This window comes from Silurus meridionalis, chromosome 4 (assembly GCF_014805685.1).
Source record: "Silurus meridionalis isolate SWU-2019-XX chromosome 4, ASM1480568v1, whole genome shotgun sequence".
Classification (NCBI taxonomy): Eukaryota; Metazoa; Chordata; class Actinopteri; order Siluriformes; family Siluridae; genus Silurus; species Silurus meridionalis.
Window position 1 is genome coordinate 39,382,592 of NC_060887.1, and position 23,526 is coordinate 39,406,117.

Consider the following 23,526-nt stretch of genomic DNA (forward strand, 5'->3'; position numbering starts at 1 on the left):
TCTGTCTGTCTGTCTAAAGGTGTGTGTGATGATAGTGTTTGTGTGTGTGTGTGTGTGTGTGTGTGTGTGTGTGTGTGTGTGTGTGATGAAGGGTGCTTTATTACGTGTGTGTGTGTGTGTGTGTGATAAAAGTGAGTGTGTGTGTGTGAGATGAAGGTGTACGTGTGTGTGTGTGATGAACCTGTGTGTGTGTGTATGAGTAACCTGTTTGTGTGTGTGTGATGAAGGGTGCTTTATTACGTGCGTGTGTGTGTGTGTGTGTTTTAGCGCTGATACGGTCGGCCCTTTCAACCGCCGCTGTCTCTCCTGCGACTTCACACAAAGCTGTGGGTACGTCAGCGGCTCCTTCAGCCACAACATGGCCTACTTCCTGCTCACCTGTAAAGGTACAAATCTCTCTCTCTCTCTCTCTCTCTCTCCATCTCTCTCTCCCCCTTCCTCTATATCCTCCCACCATCTCTCTCTCCCTCTCTGCTCTCGTCCTTACTTCTTCTATGCTTACTTTCTCCTAAACTCTCTATTGTCCCTTTACTTACTTTAGCTTTATCCCTTTATCTCTCTATATTCCCCTTCTCCCTCTTACTTCCTCTATCTCCATCCCTCTATTTCTCTACCTTCTCCCTCTTACTTCCTCTATCTCCATCCCTCTATTCCTCTCCATTCCTTCAGTTCAGTATTTATTACTGCATGTGTTAAAGATCTGCATTGGAATGTAATTCTTTTCATTCTACATAAACACTCAGAGCTGAAGGTCCTCCATGTGGATATCATGCTCTGATCTCTTTATGCTGCATTTACTATAAAAGGAGAATCGGAGCCTTTAGGAAACATTAACATCCAAAAAACTCAACGCTACAACCTACGTATCGAACACCACGTGTTCACAGTTTACACGCAATTCTTCCATAACAAAGTACATAAGTAATTAAATGTAAAACTAAATATAGAAAACAATCAGTAAAATATTATAAAATTAATGTACAATATTGAAAATAATTAAAATAAAGTCTAGAAGGTAAAGAGAAGGAATTATAGTACTTTTTTCTTCTTTAAAACATTGGACATTAGCGAAGAATTCAAACTCTGAAAAATGGAAACATGTAGTGAACACAAACCTGTTAAAGACCCCAGAATGTGTTTTATATTTTTGATTGTCCAGAGGAGCTTCATTTCGCTTCGATGGGATTCTCGCATCAGATTCACGAGGTCATCACCTGGCACGGGTTTCAGGTCACACGTGTGTCTTGTCGAAAAGTTCATTTGTGACATTACTTGCTTTTTTAATGTGTTTTTGACCAATAAGGCAGGAAACACTCAGTAAAGGAAAGAGAAAAGGTCCCTCGTTACTTTAAGAGATGAAGGTCAGTCAGTCCAAAACATCTCAAGAACTTTAAATGTATCCCATGTGGAGTCATAACTGAGAAACGGGTTCTCATGAGGAACATCCTGTGAAAATAAGACCAAGAGCTACCTCTGCTGCATGATAATTTTATGTACTATATATATATATATATATATATATATATATAGATAGATAGATAGATAGATAGATAGATAGATAGATAGATAGATAGATAGATAGATAGATAGATAGCGAAAGGGGACAATATTACTAGCACTGACTGTCACACTTTTTTATGAAGTTCAGGTTTCGAGAAAAGAAAATGGAAATGAAAAAAACCATAAAGAATAATAAAAAATAAATCATATGTTATTATTGGAAATGTGTTTCAGGGCCCGGAGTCCCGTTTGTGTCAGTCTACAGCACCCAAGAGCGCCAGAGTGAGTACCGTGTGTGTGTGTCTGTGTGTGTGTGTGTGTGTGTGTGTGCTGCAGCTGCAGTTCCAGCTCGTCCTCATCGCGTATGCGGTCCACACCGCTCGGCTCTCGGCAGGAGTCTGAGTGGGATTGTATGAGGACGGATTTGAGCAGAGAGCACTCACAGCTGATTGGATTACTGAAGAACTCTCGGTGCGCTCGCTCCGCCGTGACCTCTTTGTGTAAGAGCGTTCTAATTCGGTTATTTATCAAAAAAACAGCACCTTGTAAAAATCGCAGGTCGCGGCGAGGTCGCGTGGGCCGACGCCCAGAACACGCAGAGGAGAGAGAAAAGTTTTCCATAATGATCCGAATAAAAAAATAGATCTATCCAGAGTTTTTTTTCTGGAGCTTCCTGGAGTTGGAGACGTCCAAATGAGTTGTTTATGTAGTAGAAATACTCGGAGAAGAAATGAAAAGTCAAGTTGGTTGAAAAACTGGATATAAGGTGATAAAAAGGAAATTCTTCTGCCAGGTCTTCAAGACGACAAAACTGTAGAGATCTCTCAGATAAAAAAAGAGAGAGAGAGAGAAAAACACCTCTGTGGACAAAAGTAATGGGACAACATGGACACCTGCCCCATTCCAGTCACAACATTTGGAGGCACCCGATTGTACAGAACGTCTTTGTAAAAATGAACAAAGTATGAAGACCTGCTTTCCATGGGATGGATTTGTAGAAGATCTGACCCTATTGAGGATGAATGTGAACGCTGACTGCACCCCCAGGCCTCCTCACCCACACCAGTACCTGACTTTACTCACACCCTTATAGCTGAATGAGCACGAATCTCCACACAAATCTAGTGGAACATCTTCTCAGAAGAGTGGAGCTTATTATAGGATGATCTTTTTTTGTTAGGTGTCCACAAACTTTTGACAATACCGTGTATCTCCCTTTGGGCGTACAGATCATATAGTGACTGATGAAAGTGCTGATTATTATCACAACTGTTTTTAGTCAACAAATGCCAACGTTACTGGACGCCTGCTAGAGGGCTTCAGAGTGGCAAAGGGGCGGAGTCTGAAACAGGAAAAGGAATTGCAAAGCGAGACACGTTCTATCATTTCAGGAGCCTCAACGGTTCTGTATGAATTTGTATTCAGATACAGTTTTGTTAATAACACACACACACACACACACACACAAACACACACAATATTCCGGAAACTCGGCTTTGCGTGTGTGTGTGTGTGTGTGTGTGTGTGTGTGTGTGTGTGTGTGTGTGTGTGTGTGTGTTGCTCTTCTAACCCCATTTATAGCCCAAATCCTTTCACACTGCGCAGGTTTAATTGTAATTTATTGTCAGACGACTCTTACGAATGCAGCGACTGGCGCCGTGATTAGCATGATAATGTTAGCGCTCCGCTCGCCTTCACATTTGCATGCTATCAGCGCTAACAGCCTCTCGCTGTTCTTCACGCTCTGGGTTTTTTTTGTTCCCTTCCTCATGCTTATCTCGTTCTCGATGCGCATTCCTGTAAACAAAGTGCAAATGACTTTCTGTAGGCAGGACCCTGAGCAGGACCCTGAGCAGGACCCTGAGCAGGATGTGACAGCGCTGAGCAGGACTGGATCAGGGTTCGAGGTTCAGGGTTCGTAACCTTTAGGAGATGATTATCATCAGTGTGTAGATTATTACTAGTGAAGAATTACTTTTTCCTGTATAATTTGATATAAAAATAAATTGCGGTCACTCGTAAACACCTGCGCATACTCATTCCGCATCTATTCTCCATTTGCTGTTATAAAAACCTCCACTCTTCGGGAAGATGTTCTCCTATAGCAGGAGATCTTCCACTCCAACCCATGTACAGCAGATCTTACTGAAGCTGCTTTGGGCATCATGTTGGAACAGGTTCAGGTCTCCTAGTTGAAGACAACATTTCAAGCCGCCACCTCCAAATAAAACCACGAAGAACTGAAAACTCCGCCTCCTGATGATGTCATCAAACATACAGTTACAGATTTACCTCAGTGTTCCAAAGTGCTGACACTGGAGAATAAATAAATAAATGAGTGAGTGAATAAATAGATGAATGAATGGATGAAAGAAACTGACAGATGAGTGAGTGAAAAAAAATAGTAAATAAAAATGAATGAATAAATGGGTGAATGAATGAATAAGGAAATGAGAATCAAAATAAAGAATTGATTAAATAAATGAATGAATGAATGATAAAATTAGGATTAAATTAATGAATGTGAGTGAGTGAGTGAGTGAGTGAGTGAGTGAGTGAAAAAAATGAATGACTGGAAGGCTAAATTGAATGTGTAAACAAAAGAATTAACAAATAAGTAAATAAATAAATGGATGAATTATTGAATTTGTAAATGAATTAATGAAATAATTGTATGACTGAATGAATAATGATGTTAAATTAATAAGTAAATGAAAAAGAATTGAATTTATGGGTGAATAAATAAATTAATGAGGAAATGAGAATAAAAATAAAGAATTGACTGAATGAGTGAAGGAATAATAAAATGAAGGATTAAATGAATGACAAATGAATGGATAAATCAATGAGTGAATGAAAATGAATGACTGAGTGAGTGGGTGAAAGAAAGGAATGGGTAACTGAAATAATTGATGAATGATTGAATTTGGAAATGAATGAATGAGTGAAATTAATGAATGATGGGTGAATGAACAAATGAATAAATAATAAAATAATAGATAGTATGAATGATTGGATAATTAGTTTAAAATTAAAAATGAATGAATAAATGGGTGAGTGAATGAATGAATGAGGAAATGAGAATAAAAATGAAGAATTAATTGAATGAGTGAACAAAAGAGTGAGTGAAAAGATTTAATGAATGAATTAAATAATGAATTAGTCAATGAATGAGGAAATAAATAACATGGCTGAATGATTGAATGTGTAAATGAATGAATAAGTGAATTAATGAATGATGGATGATTGAACAAATAAATGAATACTTAAATAAAAGATTGCATGAATGAATAATTAATGTTAAATTAAATAAGGGAGTGAAAATGAATGACTGAATGAATAATTAAGTGAGTAAAAAATGAATGAACGAATGAAGGACTGAATAAATGAATGAATAAATGAATGAATGGGTAAATGGATAAATGAATAAAAAATAATAAAAAAAAATAATAATAATTCTATATATTAATATGTTAATTGTATTCTAATTGTTTCTTTAAAGGAACCAAATATTTCACCACACTTATACTGTATGTCTGTGACAAATAAATAACCTTGAACAACCTTGAAAATAAGGTGTTGTGTTTTTATTCCAGAGCTTTTGGACATCGAGCTGAACCATGAGCTTCAGCACACCGTGGACTCCACGCAGATGCCCCGAGTAGAGTACCGTGAGATCGACGTGGAGGATTACGGTGTGTAGCATTAGCATCCTTCACAGCGACGCACAAACGTGTGATTTACTAACAAGTGTCAACTCGAGGACACTCGCATCTGAGGGCAAGTCATATATTTGATGGAACCCTTTGCACTTCTTCAAAGACGAAAGCATAACTGATACGTCCTTCAAAATGTCTCTGATGAGACGCTGAGAGACATCTTAATGTCGTCAGTGTGCAAAGTGGATTGTGATTGGCTGGAAGTTCAGGTCTGAATAGTGGATTGTGATTGGCTGGAGGTTCAGGTGTGAATAGTGGATTGTGATTGGCTGGAAGTTCAGGTGTGAATAGTGGATTTGATTGGCTGGAGGTTCAGGTGTAAATAGTGGATTTGATCGGCTGGAAGTTCAGGTGTAAATAGTGGATTGTGGTTGGCTGGAAGTTCAGGTGTGAATAGTGGATTGTGATTGGCTGGAAGTTCAGGTGTGAATAGTGGATTGTGATTGGCTGGAGGTTCAGGTGTGAATAGTGGATTGTGATTGGCTGGAGGTTCAGGTGTGAATAGTGGATTGTGATTGGCTGGAAGTTCAGGTGTGAATAGTGGATTTGATTGGCTGGAGGTTCAGGTGTGAATAGTGGATTGTGATTGGCTGGAGGTTCAGGTGTGAATAGTGGATTTGATCGGCTGGAAGTTCAGGTGTGAATAGTGGATTGTGGTTGGCTGGAAGTTCAGGTGTGAATAGTGGATTGTGATTGGCTGGAAGTTCAGGTGTGAATTGTGGATTGTGGTTGGCTGGAAGTTCAGGTGTGAATAGTGGATTGTGGTTGGCTGGAAGTTCAGGTGTGAATAGTGGATTGTGATCGGCTGGAAGTTCAGGTGTGAATTGTGGATTGTGGTTGGCTGGAAGTTCAGGTGTGAATAGTGGATTGTGATTGGCTGGAAGTTCAGGTGTGAATAGTGGATTGTGATCGGCTGGAAGTTCAGGTGTGAATAGTGGAAGTAAATGGCTTGAGGAACAAGATGGAGAAGAAAACATTCACATGAGGAACAGAGCAGAAAGCAGCACAGTGACTCTCCAACAGCTTCATTATTAGTAGAGACCCGACACTCAATAAATATTTCCTCTCTCATGAAAATAAATGTAATCTCATGGCACTACTTTCTCTCTAGGTGGGATTCAGAGCAGCAGGATTGTAGATGTTATGAGTCGTATATAAAAAAAGGAAAATGAGGCATTATTTTTAAACATTCAGTCAGTTTTGATCTGCAAACATCAATGACAGTTTTAACTCCTTAAATCTGGGAAGTGACCAGTATATAAAGTAATAATTAAGGACTAGGTGTGAGGCCTTACACCATTATAATGCTCTCTGCTTGATCTCGGGACGTTCTCCAACTCCACATCGTGCACCAACATCCTGTAACATCTCATCACTTATCCAACACACACTGCATTTCTACAAAATTCTGCGTATTCGGGACTTAACATTGCTGATATTCACTAATGGTGTAAATGGGTCTGTTAAAAGATCTGTGAAGGAATTTTAACAGTCTTATGGTGTATTTTTGGTCTTCAGTTCTGACGATGCAGATCCTGAAACCTGCCAGCTTCATGGATACAGCACACTACCCTCTCCTGCTGCTCGTGTGAGTCTCACCATCACCTCCTTTCATATCTACAGTCCACACTGAAGTCCTCAAGCATTGGATTGGTCAGATTTTAAAAATAGGACACTTAAAAGTATCCAATTTCCTGTTTGCTCATTTGCTCCTGATTCTTTTTTTGTGATGCAACATTGTATTGCCAAGGTGATGGAGATCTTCATTCTGGTACACACAATACAGGCTCAAAAGTTCACACCCAGTTTTGGACTAAGTAAATATTTCACACACTTTTTTGCCAAAAGTCTAATTGGAAATCAAATTCCACATTTAGTCTCCATTTGCTCTTGATGTTCATGATGTTTCACTAGATGTTTGAGGAGATTTATGAAATGGGGTTAGTAAAGTCAGGTAGTGATGTAGGTGAGGTGAGGAGGAGAGCAGTCAGCGTTCACATTCATCCTGAAGGTCCTCAATAGGGTTGAAGCTCCACCTTAGAAGAGATCTTCCACACAATTTGACCTCATGTAAAGCATATCTTCATGGAGATATTTTGTGTGCACAGGGTCTCCTAGTTTAAGTGAAGGGAGACATTTTATGCTGCAAAATGCATCCAAAGACGTCCTACAGAATTGTGTGCCCTAAACTTTGTGGTAGCAGTTTGGGGAAGAATGACATATGGGTGGAAAAGTCGGGTGTCTAAATACCAAAATTGTGATCACGTTTATTTTACATTATCGAGGACATAGGAACGGTCAGTAATTGTCTGTCTGTCTCTCTGTCTGTCTCACTGTCTCTCAGTGATGGTACTCCAGGAAGTCAGTCCGTGTCTGAGCGGTTTCAGGTGGACTGGGCGACCGTGTTGGTCAGCAGCTTCAGCGTGATTGTGGTGCGATGCGATGGGCGTGGCAGCGGCTTTCAGGGCACCAACCTTCTCCACACAGTGCACCGCAGACTGGGCAGGTTCGAGGAGGAGGACCAGCTGAGGGCTCTCAGGTACACCAGAGAGCACTGAGAAGATACTTACAGCTATAATAATATCATATCATATCATATCATATCATATCACATAATAACTTCCATAAAAATAATAAAAAATGTATTAATCTTGAGTCTCGGATGTCTCTGTGTGATAGTGATGGAGTTTCCAGAAGGTTCAGAAGGTTCTTTATTATTTAAAATATTGATGCAATTCAAATGCGTAACTTCAGTCCTTCACTGAAACACTGCTTCTTTTTTTTCCCAGCATTATAGCAAAGGAGCCGTACATCGACACCACCAGGATTGGGGCTTTTGGACAGGTACAGGCTTTTCTCTGTACTTTCTCTGAGAAAATGGTCCAGGAGAATTCCTAGAGAATGAACCGAGCTTGTTTAGCATCTTCAGGGATGTTAGCAAACAATGGACATCAGCTGTATTAGCATAAAAGCTTTAGAAGCTAATCAGTTTGAGCTGGACTACATTTTCGTATCGGTATTGTGGTGTTTCAGAAGGATCGCGTGTCACTTATCGGATTTCTCGTGTATTATATCAGAATTAGCATAAAATAGACATCAGTGTATTAGCATATTAGCTGCGCAAGCTAATCAGTCGGAGCTGGACTGAACAAGGACTAAAGTGCCGCCGCATCATACAAGTTACGGTTTCATGTAATGTAATGATGGGCAGCAGTCAGGCAGCTTTAATGAGGGTCAAAGTCGGGAATTTGCAGACGGCATATACAGCGCAAAAACATACAGGATCAATAAAATCAGGCAAAAAAGATCATATCCAGATTATCGAAAAGAATATGAAGGTTTGCTATTGACTGAGCGCTCGAGCAAACAGATTTTATTCTTTGTGTATTCTTTCTTCATGAATAACTGTTCTGATGTTCTAACTGTTTTGATGTTTTAGCTGTTCTGATGTTCTGCTCACATCTTAGTAAAGAAGCTCTTTAAGATCTGATGTGTACGTGCTCGAGCACTGAATCCATGTGAACAGAGATCTAGAAATCCCAGATGGAACGTTCTGGAGCTTTGAGTGAAAAAAACAGCCATGTGATTATGATGTGTGTGTGTGTGTGTGTGTGTGTGTGTGTGTGTGTGTGTTACAGGTGTATGGTGGATACATCACAAGCCTCCTACTTAGCTCTGAGGCTTCCATGCTGAAGTGTGGAGCTGTTCTCTCACCCATCACCGACTTCCAGCTATATGGTACAGCAGCAACTACACACACACACACACACACACACACACACACACATTTATACATACACACACATGCATACACAGTTATATACCCATACACACACACATGCACACAATGCAGTCTCCTCTATAGAACATGGTTTGAAGGAGAAGCTGCACTTTCAGTAAATTTGTTGGTTCTCTGCTCTGTTTTTCAGCCTCTGCCTTTTCAGAACGATATCTGGGCGTCTCGAAAACCGACAGACGAGCATACGAGGTGTGTTCAAATCTCTCACATCACAATGACCTTCAAAGAATATTGGCACCCTTCATTAATGTGTGAGAAAAAAGTAATGTTTATAAATAAGATGAGTTTTTAGTGATAAAAAGTGTAAAAATTCTGGAGTGAGTTAGATGAAGTGGTAGAAGGTGAACCTAGGAATGAAAGATTGGTGATTGGGGCAGACTTTAATGGGCATGTAGGTGAAGGGAACAGAGGTGATGAGGAGGTGATGGTAGGTATGGTTTTAAGGAGAGGAATGTGGAAGGGCAGATGGTGGTAGATTTTGCTAAAAGGATGGAAATGGCAGTGGTGAACACGTATTTTAAGAAGAAGGAGGATCATAGGGTGACGTATAAGAGTGGAAGAAGGTGCACACAGGTGGACTATGTTCTATGTAGGAGAAGGTAGCGGATGGAGGTAAGACATGTGACTGAGGAATCATGACCTGCATCAAGAGTGAGTCATAGACAGATAGGGCAGAGAAAATCTGGTAATTTTCCAAAATAAAACATCGTTCAGAATCAGATAATAAATAAAACAGAAATAATGTAAGTTATGTATTCTTTCTGTGAGGCCCGATACCAATTGACCTGGGGTCCATGGGGTTGGGGACCACTGGTTTAGAGACAGTGGCATTGAGTAAAAGACAGGAGGTGGAGCTGGAGGTAGCAGAGCTGAAGATGTCAAGGTTTAAGTTGGAAATATGACGACGATGGACAGGATTAGAAATGAGTTTATTAGAGGGACAGCACATGTAGGATGTTTTGAAAACAAGGTGAGGGAGTTGTGATTGAGATGGTTTGGACATGTTCAGAGGAGGGACATGGAGTATATCAGAATGCTGAGGATGGAGCCACCAGGAAGGAGGAAAAGAGGAAGACCAAGGAGGAGCTTTATGGATGTGGTGAGGGAAGACATGCAGGTAGTTGGTTTAGCAGATGTAGAGGACAGGGGGGTATGGAGACGGATGATTGGCTGTGGCGCCCCCTAATGGGAAAAACCGAAAGAAGAAGAAGAAAAAAAAGATCATAGAATTATCGTAGAGTATCGTTTGAGAATTATCATATGATATCAGAATTATCATGAGTATCGTATCAGAATTATTGTAAGTATCATATTGGAATGATCGTGAGTATCGAATCTGAATGATCGTATCATATCAGAATTATCGTGAGTATCGTATCAGACTTTTTACGCATATTGTATCAAAATGATCATATTAATGAAATCTTCATGATGAAAGGTGCCAATGATTCTAAGATGCACTGTGTATATATTTATTCACGCTCTTGTTGAATTAGTTTGTTTATTGTATACCTTAAAATACGTCCCCAGATGACTAATCTTGCACATCGAGCCTCTCAATTTGTTGAGAAGAAGTTCCTAATCGTCCATCCGACCGCAGACGGTGAGGTTCACCTTTGAAACATCGGAACTGACATTTGTTCCTCAATTCACTGCTTAATGAAGTTACTCTTAATAAAAAAAAAAAAGAAACAAATCAACTTAATGTACATCATCTCTTGTTTTTCACTTTGCAGAAAAAGTACATTTTCAGCACACGGCCAAATTTATCTCCAGGTTAATCGGCGAGAAGGGAAACTACAGCCTACAGGTAATTCAGTCCGCTCCGGGCGTCTACATCCAGCGCCTCATTAACCCCGAGTTACGCTGCGCTCGGGAAGTCCACGCTGACACGAGTTTCCTGATAGCTAATTAAATCGCTATAAAGTAGTGAAAAGAAAATAAGAGGCGCAGTACAGGTTTTCACTTGCAGGGGAAAAAACCTCTTCAGAACCAGTGCACTTCGTTTCCTATCTATTATAAGTAATCGTTCGATTTTACACTTCATTCCTACAGTATTTCCTTCCAATAATAAGAAAATGACACATATTTATTCACAAGGCACCTGCATTGTAATGCCAGAAGTATTGGGACACCTCTCTTTTCCACCCCTTTCCCAAACTGCCCCCATAAACCTGAAATCACACCATTGTACAGGATGTCTTTGGATGAGGTGGCATGAAATTTCCCCTTCCCTGCACTAGGAGACCCCGTACCTGGCATGCACAAAGTTAGCTCCATGAAGATATTACATACGTGGGAGTGGAGGATCTCTAGGGCCTCCTTACCTCACCTACGTCAGTCTCTGACTTTACTAACACCTTTAAGGCTAATAAAAATCTAGTAGAACATCTCCCAGAAGAGTGTAGAATGTTATTAAGGGCAAATGGGGACTACATATGGGGCTAATGGGGCAATCTCATGGTCAAGTGTCCACAAAAGGATTAATATCATTGAATTTATTTATCTTGCTTCACGTGCACCTCTGAAAGACACTTTAGCTGTGTTTAAAACCTCATAAAGCACATCATGAGGTCAGCCGGAAGGTCTCCCTCTCACCCGCTCAAATAATAAATCATTACAGGGGCATCTGAAAGTTTGAGCACCCCTGGTCAAGATTTCTGTTAAGGCGAACAGTTAAGCAAGTGGAAGATGAAATGATCTCCTAAAGGCATAAAAAGAATGGGAACCCCAGAAAACGTAAGCTCTCAGATAACTTTGACCGTGGTATGAGAACTTAATTAGTCTATTAGCGTCATGTCTTGTTCACAGGCATCGTTAGGAAATTCCAGGTGATGCAAATTTCAAAGCTTTATAAATACCCAGACTCCTCTAACCTTGTCCCAACAATCAGCAGCCATGTGTTCCTCTAAGCAGTTGCCTAGCACTCTAAAAATGAGAACAATTGATGCCCACAAAGCAGGAGAAGGCTCTAAGAAGATAGCAAAGTGTTTTCATGTACCGATTTCCTCAGCTCGGAATGTAATTAAGAAATGGCAGTTAACAGGAACAGTGGAAGTCAAGATAATGTCTGGGAGACCAAGAATAATTGCTAGAAAAGCAAGTCAGAACCCCTGTTTGACTGCAAAAGACCTCCAGGAAGATTTGGCAGAGTCTCGAGTTGTGGTACACTGTTCAGTGACATCCACAAATATAGCCTTCAAGGAAGAGTCATCAGAAAAAAACCTCAGCATCTGAATTTAGCAAAAGAACACTTACATAAGCCTGAGGCAATTTGAAAAGAAAAATCAAGTGGACCGATGAGGTTGGAATAGAACTCTTTGGCTGCAATGAGCAAAGGTATGTTTTGGAGAACAAAGGGCACAGAATTTCATGAAAAGAACCCCAGTCCAACTGTTAAGCATGGTGGTGGTGGTTCCATCATGCTTTGGGGTTGTATTGCAGCCAGTGGCATGGGGAGCATTTCACAGGTAGAGGGAAGAATGGATTTAATCAGATTCCAACTCATTTTTAAAGCAAAAATTAACACCATCTGTAAAAAAGCTAAAGTTAAAAAGAGGATGGCTTCTACAGATGATCCCAAACACACCTCAAAATCCATGATGGACTACCTTAAGAGGTGCAAGCTGAAGGTTTTGCCATGGCCCTCACAGTCTCCTGACCTAAAAATCATTGAAAATCTGTGGCTAGACCTCATTAAAGCAGTTCATGCAAGACGGCCCAGGAATCTCTCAGAACCAGAAGACTGTTGTAAGGAAGACTGGGCAAAAATCCCTCAAACAAGAAGTGACCCTCAGCTGTTGGTTAAAAAAGCATTCACAAACTGTGATACTTGCTTAAAGGGGGCACTAATAGGTACTAACTATAAAGGGTGCCCAAACATTTGCTGAGGGCCCTTATCCTTTTTGAAAATGTAAAGGATGAAGAAAAAAAAGATTTTGTTTAAAATATAAAGGGAACGTGCCATCTGTAACTTAAACCCTTTGGAGATCATTTTATTTTCCACTTGCTTAACTGTTCGCATTTACAGAGATTTTGACCAAACATTTGCATGCCACTGTATGCTCAGATTTTCTACAAGAAGGCTCCTGTGTGAGATCACTAGTCTCAGCTAAGCGCATACCAGTGAGGAAGATAGTGTTGTGTAGGTCATGGTGAAGAACAACAAATGACAGATGAACCTTTTAGTTTTGAAGAGTCGACCACTTCAGGCGTCTGGTAATAAAATGATCATTTATATTTCTTTTTTTCGTATTGATGTTCATCGTATTGATGCTATTAAATGATTTAGTTGAATAATTATTATAAGAAATATAAATTATAATTTTATTACCAGACACCTAAAGTGGTTGAGATTTTGTAGCATCAGGTGCAAAACGCTGAATATCGATACGAAAAAAAGAAACTCTGTATAAAATTTGTCAAAGTAAAGACACTGTGAAGACTCCTTCAAAAACAGTTGATGGATAAATCATTAAACATGAATTGAATAACGTTTTGCTAACGCTAGTTTACTGTAATTCCATTTCACAAGCAACTGAGGTTTCTTGGTGTTTGGGGTTCGCTTACTTATTGTCCTTATTCTTATATACAGGGAGTGCAGAATTATTAGGCAAGTTGTATTTTTGAGGATTAATTTTATTTGAGGATTTAATTTGAACAACAACCATGTTCTCAATGAACACAAAAAACTCATTAATATCAAAGCTGAATATTTTTGGAAGTAGTTTTTAGTTTTAGCTATTTTAGGGGGATATCTGTGTGTGCAGGTGACTATTACTGTGCATAATTATTAGGCAACTTAACAAAAAACAAATTCATACCCATTTCAATTATTTATTTTTACCAGTGAAACCAATATAACATCTCAACATTCACAAATATACATTTCTGACATTCAAAACCAAACAAAACAAATCAGTGACCAATATAGCCACCTTTCTTTGCAAGGACACTCAAAAGCCTGCCATCCATGGATTCTGTCAGTGTTTTGATCTGTTCACCATCAACATTGCGTGCAGCAGCAACCACAGCCTCCCAGACACTGTTCAGAGAGGTGTACTGTTTTCCTCCTTGTAAATCGCACATTTGATGATGGACCACAGGTTCTCAATGGGGTTCAGATCAGGTGAACAAGGAGGCCATATCATTAGATTTTCTTCTTTTATACCCTTTCTTGCCAGCCACGCTGTGGAGTACTTGGACGTGTGATGGAGCATTGTCCTGCATGAAAATCATGTTTTTCTTGAAGGATGCAGACTTCTTCCTGTACCACTGCTTGAAGAAGGTGTCTTCCAGAAACTGGCAGTAGGACTGGGAGTTCAGCTTGACTCCATCCTCAACCCGAAAAGGCCCCACAAGCTCATCTTTGATGATACCAGCCCAAACCAGTACTCCACCTCCACCTTGCTGGCGCCTGAGTCGGACTGGAGCTCTCTGCCCTTTACCAATCCAGCCACGGGCCCATCCATCTGGCCCATCAAGACTCACTCATTTCATCAGTCCATAAAACCTTAGAAAATCAGTCTTGAGATATTTCTTGGCCCAGTCTTGACGTTTCAGCTTGTGTGTCTTGTTCAGTGGTGGTCGACTTTCTGCCTTTCTTACCTTGGCCATGTCTCTGAGTATTGCACACCTTGTGCTTTTGGGCACCCAGTGATGTTGCAGCTCTGAAATATGGCCAAACTGGTGGCAAGTGGCATCTTGGCAGCTGCACGCTTGACTTTTCTCAGTTCACGGGCAGTTATTTTGCGCCTTGGTTTTCCACACGCTTCTTGCGACCCTGTTGACTATTTTGAATGAAACGCTTGATTGTTCGATGATCACGCTTCAGAAGCTTGGCTATTTTAAGACTGCTGCATCCCTCTGCAATATATCTCACTATTTTTGACTTTTCTGAGCCTGTCAAGTCCTTCTTTTGACCCATTTTGCCAAAGGAAAGGAAGTTGCCTAATAATTATGCACACCTGATATAGGGTGTTGATGTCATTAGACCACACCCCTTCTCATTACAGAGATGCACATCACCTAATATGCTTAATTGGTAGTAGGCTTTCCAGCCTATACAGCTTGGAGTAAGACAACATGCATAACGAGGATGATGTGGTCAAAATACTCATTTGCCTAATAATTCTGCACTCCCTGTATATACAGTATACTGTTTTTTTTTTCTCGTTACTCTACACGAAGTACCCCATAATGATGAAGAGAAACCAGAATTTTATTAAATGTATGTACACTAAATTTACAAAAAGAAAAATATCACCAGTACTTTGAAGCACCGTTGGCAGCAATTCCAGCCTTAAGTCTTCTTTTTGTATGAGGCAACAAGCTTTGCACATCTGGTTTAGGAGATTCTTCTCTATTCTTCAATGCAAATCCTCTCTAACTGGGTAAAGTTGGATGGGGAAAATCGGTTGACAGGCACTTTTATGGTTCTCCAGAGAGGTTCCAGTAAGGGCTCTTGCTGGGCACAGAGACTTTGACCCTTTGGGGCAAGCAGGCTTCCATTGGTTTTGTACTGAGACAAGGCTTCCATTCAGCCAATCTGTCAGAAAGACCAGATCGATGGAGGGCTGCAGTGATTGTTGTCCTTCTGAAACTAATATTCTGGAATTCTGGAAAGCTAATCCAATAGTTTCTCTCTCAATGCTGGGTGCAAAGTTTCAAATTACCAAAGCAACGAGGGCTTCAATGAAGCATTAGCTAATGTATCTCCACACGTGGGGATTTGGAGCATGTGATGTGCCCATAAAGAGTTTCATTTCATTTAATTCAGTTTTATTTGTATTGCACTTTTAACAATTGTCCAATCGCAGCTTCACAGAATTATGACAATTTCTAATCCCTGGTAAGTGAGCCAGTGGCAAGAAAAAAAAACTCCCTGAGGTGGTTTGAGGAAGAAACCTTGAAGAACCAGACTCAATAGGGAATGCCCATTCATTAAAGTTTCATCATTGTTCACTGATGGACATTTGTAAACAAAAACTGTTCGTAGTGATTGGAGTCCAAAGCCATTGGAGCAGACTGATTATATCATTTATAGTTGAGATCTATCTTCATGGTTCTTGTGTATAACCTTAAGAGGAACCTCAAGTATCTATCTAAGGGTCTTGCCATAAGGGCCCAACATTGGCAGCTTGGCAGTGCTGGGACTCGACCCACTGACCTTCCTATAAGTAACACAGATCCTTAACCATTGGGCCACCATTTCCACATGTGACTGTTCAGCCCCCCTGTGGTTTCTCCCTGCAGCTTTTGACAAAATGATTTGTAAAAAAAAAATTTTATATTAATTTAATCCCCGGTCAGGGAACCAACCCCAGCCACTCTTAGTGCCGGTCCCAAGTCCAGATAAATAGGGAGGGTTGCGTTAGGAAGCGCATCCAGCGTAAAAACGTTCCAAATCAAACATGCGGATGATCCGCTGTGGCGACCCCTGATGGGAGAGAAAGAAAGTTTTTTTAATTGTATTTTTTGTTACACAGTGGACAGTGTTTCCCTTATCTTGGTGTTCAGATGTGACAGATCCTTCCAACCCGGTAGCAACTCTTCCACAGTTGGGTACTGGTTGGTGACTCGGTGGTTGGGAACCTCTAACTTGCTGTATGACATCTTGTGAACAAACATCCTTTTTTCACCAGTTGTCCATTATGGAAAATAAATAATTTTGGTTCACACAACCTTCTTACCCGAGCACATTAAACTCTAGCATGGGCACTAATTTGTCGATTTTGCATTTCTGAACCAAATATGTCTTATTTTGTTGGGTTGAGTTGAGTTGACATTTTCTCTTTGTGATTGATAAGATCTACATTAGCATGTAAACCTGATGTGTCCTGATATCGGTCTTGACATTGCGATTCTTTCCATGTCATTTCCCAGATCTATCCAGACGAAGGTCACTTCCTCCACAGCGAGGCGACGAGGCAGCACCTCAGTCAATCCATGATCAACTTTTTCGAAGAGTGCTTCAGGCAACCAGACAACATTTTCGAAGAGGAACTGGAAGAGGAGAGCGAAGACGAGGGTTAATGCCCTTCGTTTTCACAACGCCCACACAGATCAAGCACAATACCAGCTCCTTTTACCAGACGATATGCAACCTGTCTATTTCACTCCTCTACTTGTTTCCCTGTTTTCTCATTTCGACACACCGTACGGAGATTTTCCCCTGCTGTGGCCTGGACATGTTCTTCTCAGTGTCTACTTCTGTAGTGGATCCGCTGACTGCAGAGGTCCAGGGTCAGCAAGGCAAAGAAGGCGGCTTTCAATCTGTCACATTTTGATTGACAGCTCGTTCTGGTTAACTGACTGCTGGCAGCAGTGGCCTTCCACAAACCCTCCTGCCAAAACCTTCTGACACGAAGCAGGACGGAGTGATTTTTAGCACAAAACGTGTAAAACCGAGCCTGAAGACTCTTCGACGTGCTGATGTGTAGATACTCACCGACGGTTGAGACGACGACGATGACAACGACGAAGTTTGTAATTGTAATTTGAATGTCCTCATATCTGGTCATGCTTGTGTGTAAAATACCTAATGAGCAAAAAGTCAACTCGGGTATTAAAAATAATAATAAAAAGGAAACAAAAAAACATTTGGTTTTTTTATGTGTTTGAGATTTGTTCATGACCTTAGAGCCTGGAGTGTGTATTTAAGTGATGTGGAATATTATTCATTTTGTTTCCAGCAAATGAGAAGCAGGTGAATACGATGTAATTATTCATCGGAAGTGCACTTTGTTTTGTTTATTTTGTTTTTTTTTGTCGTATTTTTTTCGTGATCATGGTGATTATTTTTTGTCCATCTTTTGCTAGTTGTTGCCGACGAAATGCTTTTCCTACAGCAGCAGTTTATAAAACATTGCATTCACTGTCTAACTATATACTATATGTGTATATATGTTACAAAAATAATAAAGTTATCATCTTTTGCGAAATAAACGTGTCAGCTCTAATATAATACCAAACAAATAATTATTCCTGGATTCTTCCTACATGTTTAACATTAATGATACTGTGTGCTTGATGAATCCTGAGCCTGTACTTGGTGTTCCTCCAGGTGAACAGGTTTTGTCCTCCAGGATGGTGTGGGACACTTGTGATAGCAGGTGCAACAGCAGCAGATGGCAAGGTTTTCGCCTGAGAGGAAAACTGTGCCGATATATTTCTCTGCAATCTGTATGATTAGTATGGAAGAATTTCCATCTTTTTTGGTTGGTGTTTCCAAAACTATACAGTTGTCAAAATACGTTCAGGAGGTCTGGAGTGGAAATTGATTCCGTGCCACTTATTGCTGACTTCTTATGATGACAATAAAGGTGGCGCTGTTCTCCTTGGTTTTTCAGTTCAAGCTGTTTGAAATGTGTAGAAGGAACGTAATAATGCTGACCAGCTGTCGATCTTGTTGTGTAATAATTGTTCTGTTATCAATTCTAAAAATGCTGCCATGTCACTTTTATGGTGAAAACCTAAAGGGCCCAGCAGTGACACCTTGGTTTGATGGTGCTGGGATTTGAATTTTGACCTTCTGGTCCAAAGTCTAATGCTTTCTGTAAAACATATTTCTCATCTATGAGCCGAACAGATCCCTTAAGTCACCCTGCCCTTCATATCTAATCATTTCAAACACATCTCACAAGGCCTCCTACTCTTTATCACTAGTATCAGTAATTATCAGAGGTGGAAAGAGTAATAAAACATTCTAGTGAAAGTGTTGTTACTTCAATGAAATTTTACTTCAAGTACAAGTAAATTTACTAGAATAAAAATCTCCTTGAGTAAATGTAAGAAGTCATCATTTAAAATGTACTTTGAGGATTCTAGTGTGGTTCTCAAACTCTAGTGTATAAATCTCAAACCCAGTTGCTTTTATTGAATGAACACCTTTACAAATTAAAGCGCAATTAAAAATGTATTAAATAAATTAAACACCATAGTCCATGATGAGTCTGATGTAAATTTTGCAGTGTCTACTTCTATAGTGGATCCGCTGACTGAAGAAGTCCAGGGTCCGCAAGGCAAAGAAGGCGGCTTTTGATCTGTCCAACATTTTATTGACAATTGAGATTCTGGTTAACTGACTGCTGGCAGCATTGGCCTTCCACAAACCCACCTGTCAGAACCTTCTGACACGAAGCAGGACGGAGTGATTTTTAGCACAAAACACGTAGAACCGAACCTGAAGACTCAACGTGCTGATGTGTAGATACTCACAGACAGTTGAGACGAGGATGACGACGACGATGCTTTGCATCAGATTGGGTATTGTTTGAGATTTGGTCATGACCTCTGAGCACTTTTGCAGGAGAAAAAAGATCTCCTGTTATAATGCTGTTCAAGATAACGAGAGAAATCACAAATGCAGATTCGGATGACGGCGAGATGGCGAGCGCTCGCGTCGAACAAATCAAGACGCTTTGATTGGGCACCGCATTCTCATCGAAAGTGTGTGATGGGTTATACAGTAATACTCAAATCTAATGCATCATCAGCAGATCTACTTATATAACACTTTATATTCCTTTCATATGACACTTAAATCGTGGCGCTGGTAAAGAGCTAGCTTCATTGTGCGTCTCAAATGCAGATTCAGAATTCAGACACAGCTTGAAAAGCTTTAGATCTGACGGCATTTTGCTTTCAGTCGGGTCTGAATCACTGGCGTCTGTCTTGTCCGTCTCCATCTTTCTTTCTTGTGAGCTTAGTGCGTTTGTTCTCCATTCAGAACGTTTTCTTTTCCCCCAATGCATTCCTTTTATTCATTCCTTTTTTTACTCAGTAAAGGATATGAATTAAAATGTCTTCAAGTACAATATCTAAAACAAAACTTACTTACTTAAATAAAAGTGATGCAGTAAATGTAATTTGTTCATATGCTCATGTCCTAATTGCATTCAAGAAAGCTAGGGTTATTTCCATCCATCTCTTAATCTCTCGCCATTTTCAGCCCATTTTACTTGTGTTACCTCTGTAAATCCTCAACTGCACCCAATACAAATACTTACTCAGTCTCTTATAGAATAACCTCCAAGATCCAAATCAGTCTGGCATGTTCCACAGAAACCCCTTTACTGAGAAGCTCCATACTACCAGATCAGCAAAATTATCATCAGTTTTTATCCTCTAGTGGTATTTGGCAGGACTCGTTTTATTCCAGACATGACATGAAGAATCTGCTCCATTTATGTTTATCACTGATGTCCCACAAGGCTCAGTACTTGGTCAAATTCAAATTCAAATTTTATCTGTCACATACACATACATACAGAGTACAACATGTGGTGAAATGCTTTATATTACTGTCTAACATTTAAACATGGAAAAAAAAGAATAAAAGGATAATAAAATAATAAATAAAGTAAATAAATAAAAGAGTATAAAGTATAGAATGAGTATGAATGAGTGAATGAGTATGGCAGATATTGACAGAGTACAAATTAATGTGATTTAGTGATTGTCCTTAAAGTGTCCATGTGCAGTGTGGTGTGGTATAAAGTGACACTGTGTCGAAGTGACAGTCTGGCGTTAAGGTGTCATACAATGGTGCAAAAAAAGTTGTGCAGAAATAATTGTATAGTGATGGAATAAAGTGAAGATGGAGAGAGTGGACCAGTTTTGGATCCTGAGTATTTCCTGGTTTAAACTCTGAATGTCCTGTGGGAAGAAGCTCCTCCACATTCTCTTTGTGTTTGCTTTAAAAGGAGCAGAAGCGTTTCACTAAACGCAACAGAGAAAAGAGTCCATTATTGGGATGGCTGAGGTCCCTCACAATCTTCCTGGCTCTGGTCTGGCATCGCATGCTGTAAATTTTCTGCAGGTCAGGGAGCTTAGTGTGGATGGTACTTTTAGCTGACCGCACCACCTTCTGGAGGGCTCGCCTGTCCTACATGGTGCTGTTCCCGAACCAGGAAGTGATGCTACCCATCAGGACGCTCTCATTGGTGCAAGTGTAAAAGGTCCTAAGCACCTGAGAGGGTAGTTTAAAGTCCCTTAAGTGTCTCAAATGGTACAGAAACTGCCGGGCTTCTTTACCAGGGTGTTGATGTGACAGGACCAAGACAGGTCCTGTGTGATGTGAACACCTAGGTACCAGAAACTGTCCACTCTCTCCCCTGGGGTACTGTTGATGTTTAGAGGTTGGTATGACCACCCCTGCTTCATGCTGTTGTCCATTATCAACTCCTTAGTCTTGCTGATGTTCAGGAGAAGATTGTTCTCCTGGCACCATCTCTCCAGGTTTTTAACCTCCTGTAGGTAGGCCGTCTCTTTGTTGTTGGAGATCAGGCCCACCACAACAGTGTCGTCAGCAAACTCGATGATGGTGGTGGAGTTGGAAGTGGCCGCACAGTCATATGTGTACAGTGAGTACAGCAGGGGGCTCAAAACACAAACCTGAGGAGCTCCAGTGCCGAGGATGATGTGTGTTTGCCCACCCATACGGCTTGTGGTTTGTCTGTCAGGAAGTTAGAGATCCATTTACACAGCGCCAGGACCACCAACTTAGAGGTGAGCATGAAGGGAATTGTGGTGTTGAATGCTGAACTGTCCACAAACAGCATTCCTGCATAAATCCCTTTCCTGTAGTCCAGGTGGCTCATCATTGTGTGTAGAAGATTTGTAATGTAACAGTGTGTCTGGTAGTGAGGCAGTGATGAAGTCTCTGACCAGTCTTTCAAAGCACTTCATCACTACTGAGGTCAGGGCTACAGGGCGGTAGTCGTTGAGGCAGGGGGGCTGGGGCTTCTTCAGGACAGGAACAATGGTGGAATGTTTAAAGCATGAGGGGACAACAGACTGTTCCAGTGAGAGGTTGAATATCTCAGTGAACACCGGGGCTACTTGGTCAGCGCAGGCTTTCAGAACCCGACCTGTGATGCCATCTGGTCCTGCTGCCTTCCTCATATTTACTCTCCTGAATGCCCTCCTCATGTCATGCTCCAAAATGGTGAACGTGTTTACCTCTCCATCTCTTTCATCTATTGTTTTCCATTTATACTCTTCTGGTGGGGTCATATCCTCACATCAATATTCATACCCCTATCCCGTTCAGACTGAGCAGAGATCTTGGTTTAGATCTCAGCATGTCTTATGGACATTTCATAATGGATGGCATTTTAAATTTTTTCCATGCAACAGATCAAAATACTGTTCATCCCAGATAATGTATTCCCTCATCAGGATGTGATCTACCAGGACAATTTTAAGATTTCCCCTTTGGCCACTTTGTTGAAACCATGGCCAATTAAAATAACTTCTCTTTCCCTTTTACTTTTTAAACTCACACTCTTTCTTCCTTTACATTCAAGTTCAAGTTCAAGTTTATTTCTATAGCGATTTTCACAACGGACATTGTCTCAAAGCAGCTTTAGGGAATTTAAGAGTTAAGGTGAATGGTGTGTGTTTATCCCAGATGATGAAACCAGGGGTGACTGTGGCAAGGAAAAACTCCCTCAGATGTTATGAGGAAGAAACCTTGAGAAGAACCAGACTCAAAAACAGAACCTATCCTCATTTGGGTGACATCAAGAGTGTGATCATAAATCTTTAAACAATACAGAACACTGGAGAGTGAGAACTAACATGAGCACTGGAATGTGTGATTATGAGTAATGTTCTTTCTACAGTCTTCTACATTCATTTGATGTTATAGAACTAGGAGCTACTGGGCAACAAAATAGCTCAACATCTGAGACCATCATAAATCCAACACCAGCTTCTCCATGCCAGAGCCTTTAAACATTCAAAAAGGTCCAATGTCCAAACTCCACATGAAGTGGGATCCAAATGGTGCTGGTACATCTCTAGATGGTTCGGATGTTTGTGGGCATCTACTTTTTCAAAGGTCAATAATCTTCATGAGGTGGGACGTGACTGGAGCTGGAGCAACCCCAGGATGCCTCGGGATGGTTAAAAAAAGAGAAGCAGTGGAGGGAAATTAGTGTAGCTGATGTGAGACGTATGTTATGTGTAGGCTTTGCTAAAAAGATACGTCTTTAATCTGCACTTAAACTGGGAGAGTGTGTCTGAGCCCCGAACACTGTCAGGAAGACTATTCCAAGGAGCTAATTTAGGAGCTAAATGTGAGAATGTTCTACCACCTTTAGTGGACTTTGCTATTCTAGAAACTACTAGAGTTTTGAGATCTCAAGGAGTGTGACAAATTGTAGCATGTTAGAAGACTAGAAAGATAATTAGGAGCTAAACCTTTTAGTGTTTTGTAAGTAAGTAGCAGTAGTTTGTAGTCAATTAAAATCTTAACAAGTAGCCAGTGTAGGGACGATAAGATTGAGGTTATATGGTCATATTTTCTCGACCTTGTGAGAACTCCGGCTACTGCATTCTATATCTAAAAGATTCATCTATCTCGAGCTACACAGGCAACTCAGGAATGTGTTTAATCTTTTATTTCATATCATCACTGGATTTATACTGTGCAAAATTCCTGTCAAGTCTGCCTCTGAGCGCTATTCTACTTCTGCAACAGACTCAGAATAGTGAAGAGTT

At 40.5% G+C, this 23,526-nt stretch overlaps 1 protein-coding gene across 3 annotated transcripts in view; it reads left to right on the top strand.

The window, feature by feature from the left end:
• Positions 1–17,960, top strand: part of LOC124383990 (dipeptidyl aminopeptidase-like protein 6) — a 221,379-nt gene extending 203,419 nt beyond the window's left edge. For all 3 annotated transcript variants that reach the window (XM_046846426.1, XM_046846427.1, XM_046846425.1), the window contains 11 exons: positions 268–386; positions 1,735–1,782; positions 5,097–5,195; positions 6,738–6,807; positions 7,564–7,758; positions 8,009–8,063; positions 8,858–8,957; positions 9,149–9,207; positions 10,549–10,621; positions 10,755–10,828; positions 16,903–17,960. In XM_046846426.1, the coding sequence (XP_046702382.1) occupies positions 268–386; positions 1,735–1,782; positions 5,097–5,195; positions 6,738–6,807; positions 7,564–7,758; positions 8,009–8,063; positions 8,858–8,957; positions 9,149–9,207; positions 10,549–10,621; positions 10,755–10,828; positions 16,903–17,052 (1,042 nt within the window). In that variant the 3' untranslated portion in view covers positions 17,053–17,960. The remainder of the gene's footprint in view (positions 1–267; positions 387–1,734; positions 1,783–5,096; positions 5,196–6,737; positions 6,808–7,563; positions 7,759–8,008; positions 8,064–8,857; positions 8,958–9,148; positions 9,208–10,548; positions 10,622–10,754; positions 10,829–16,902) is intronic.
• Positions 17,961–23,526: the final 5,566 nt, after the last annotated feature.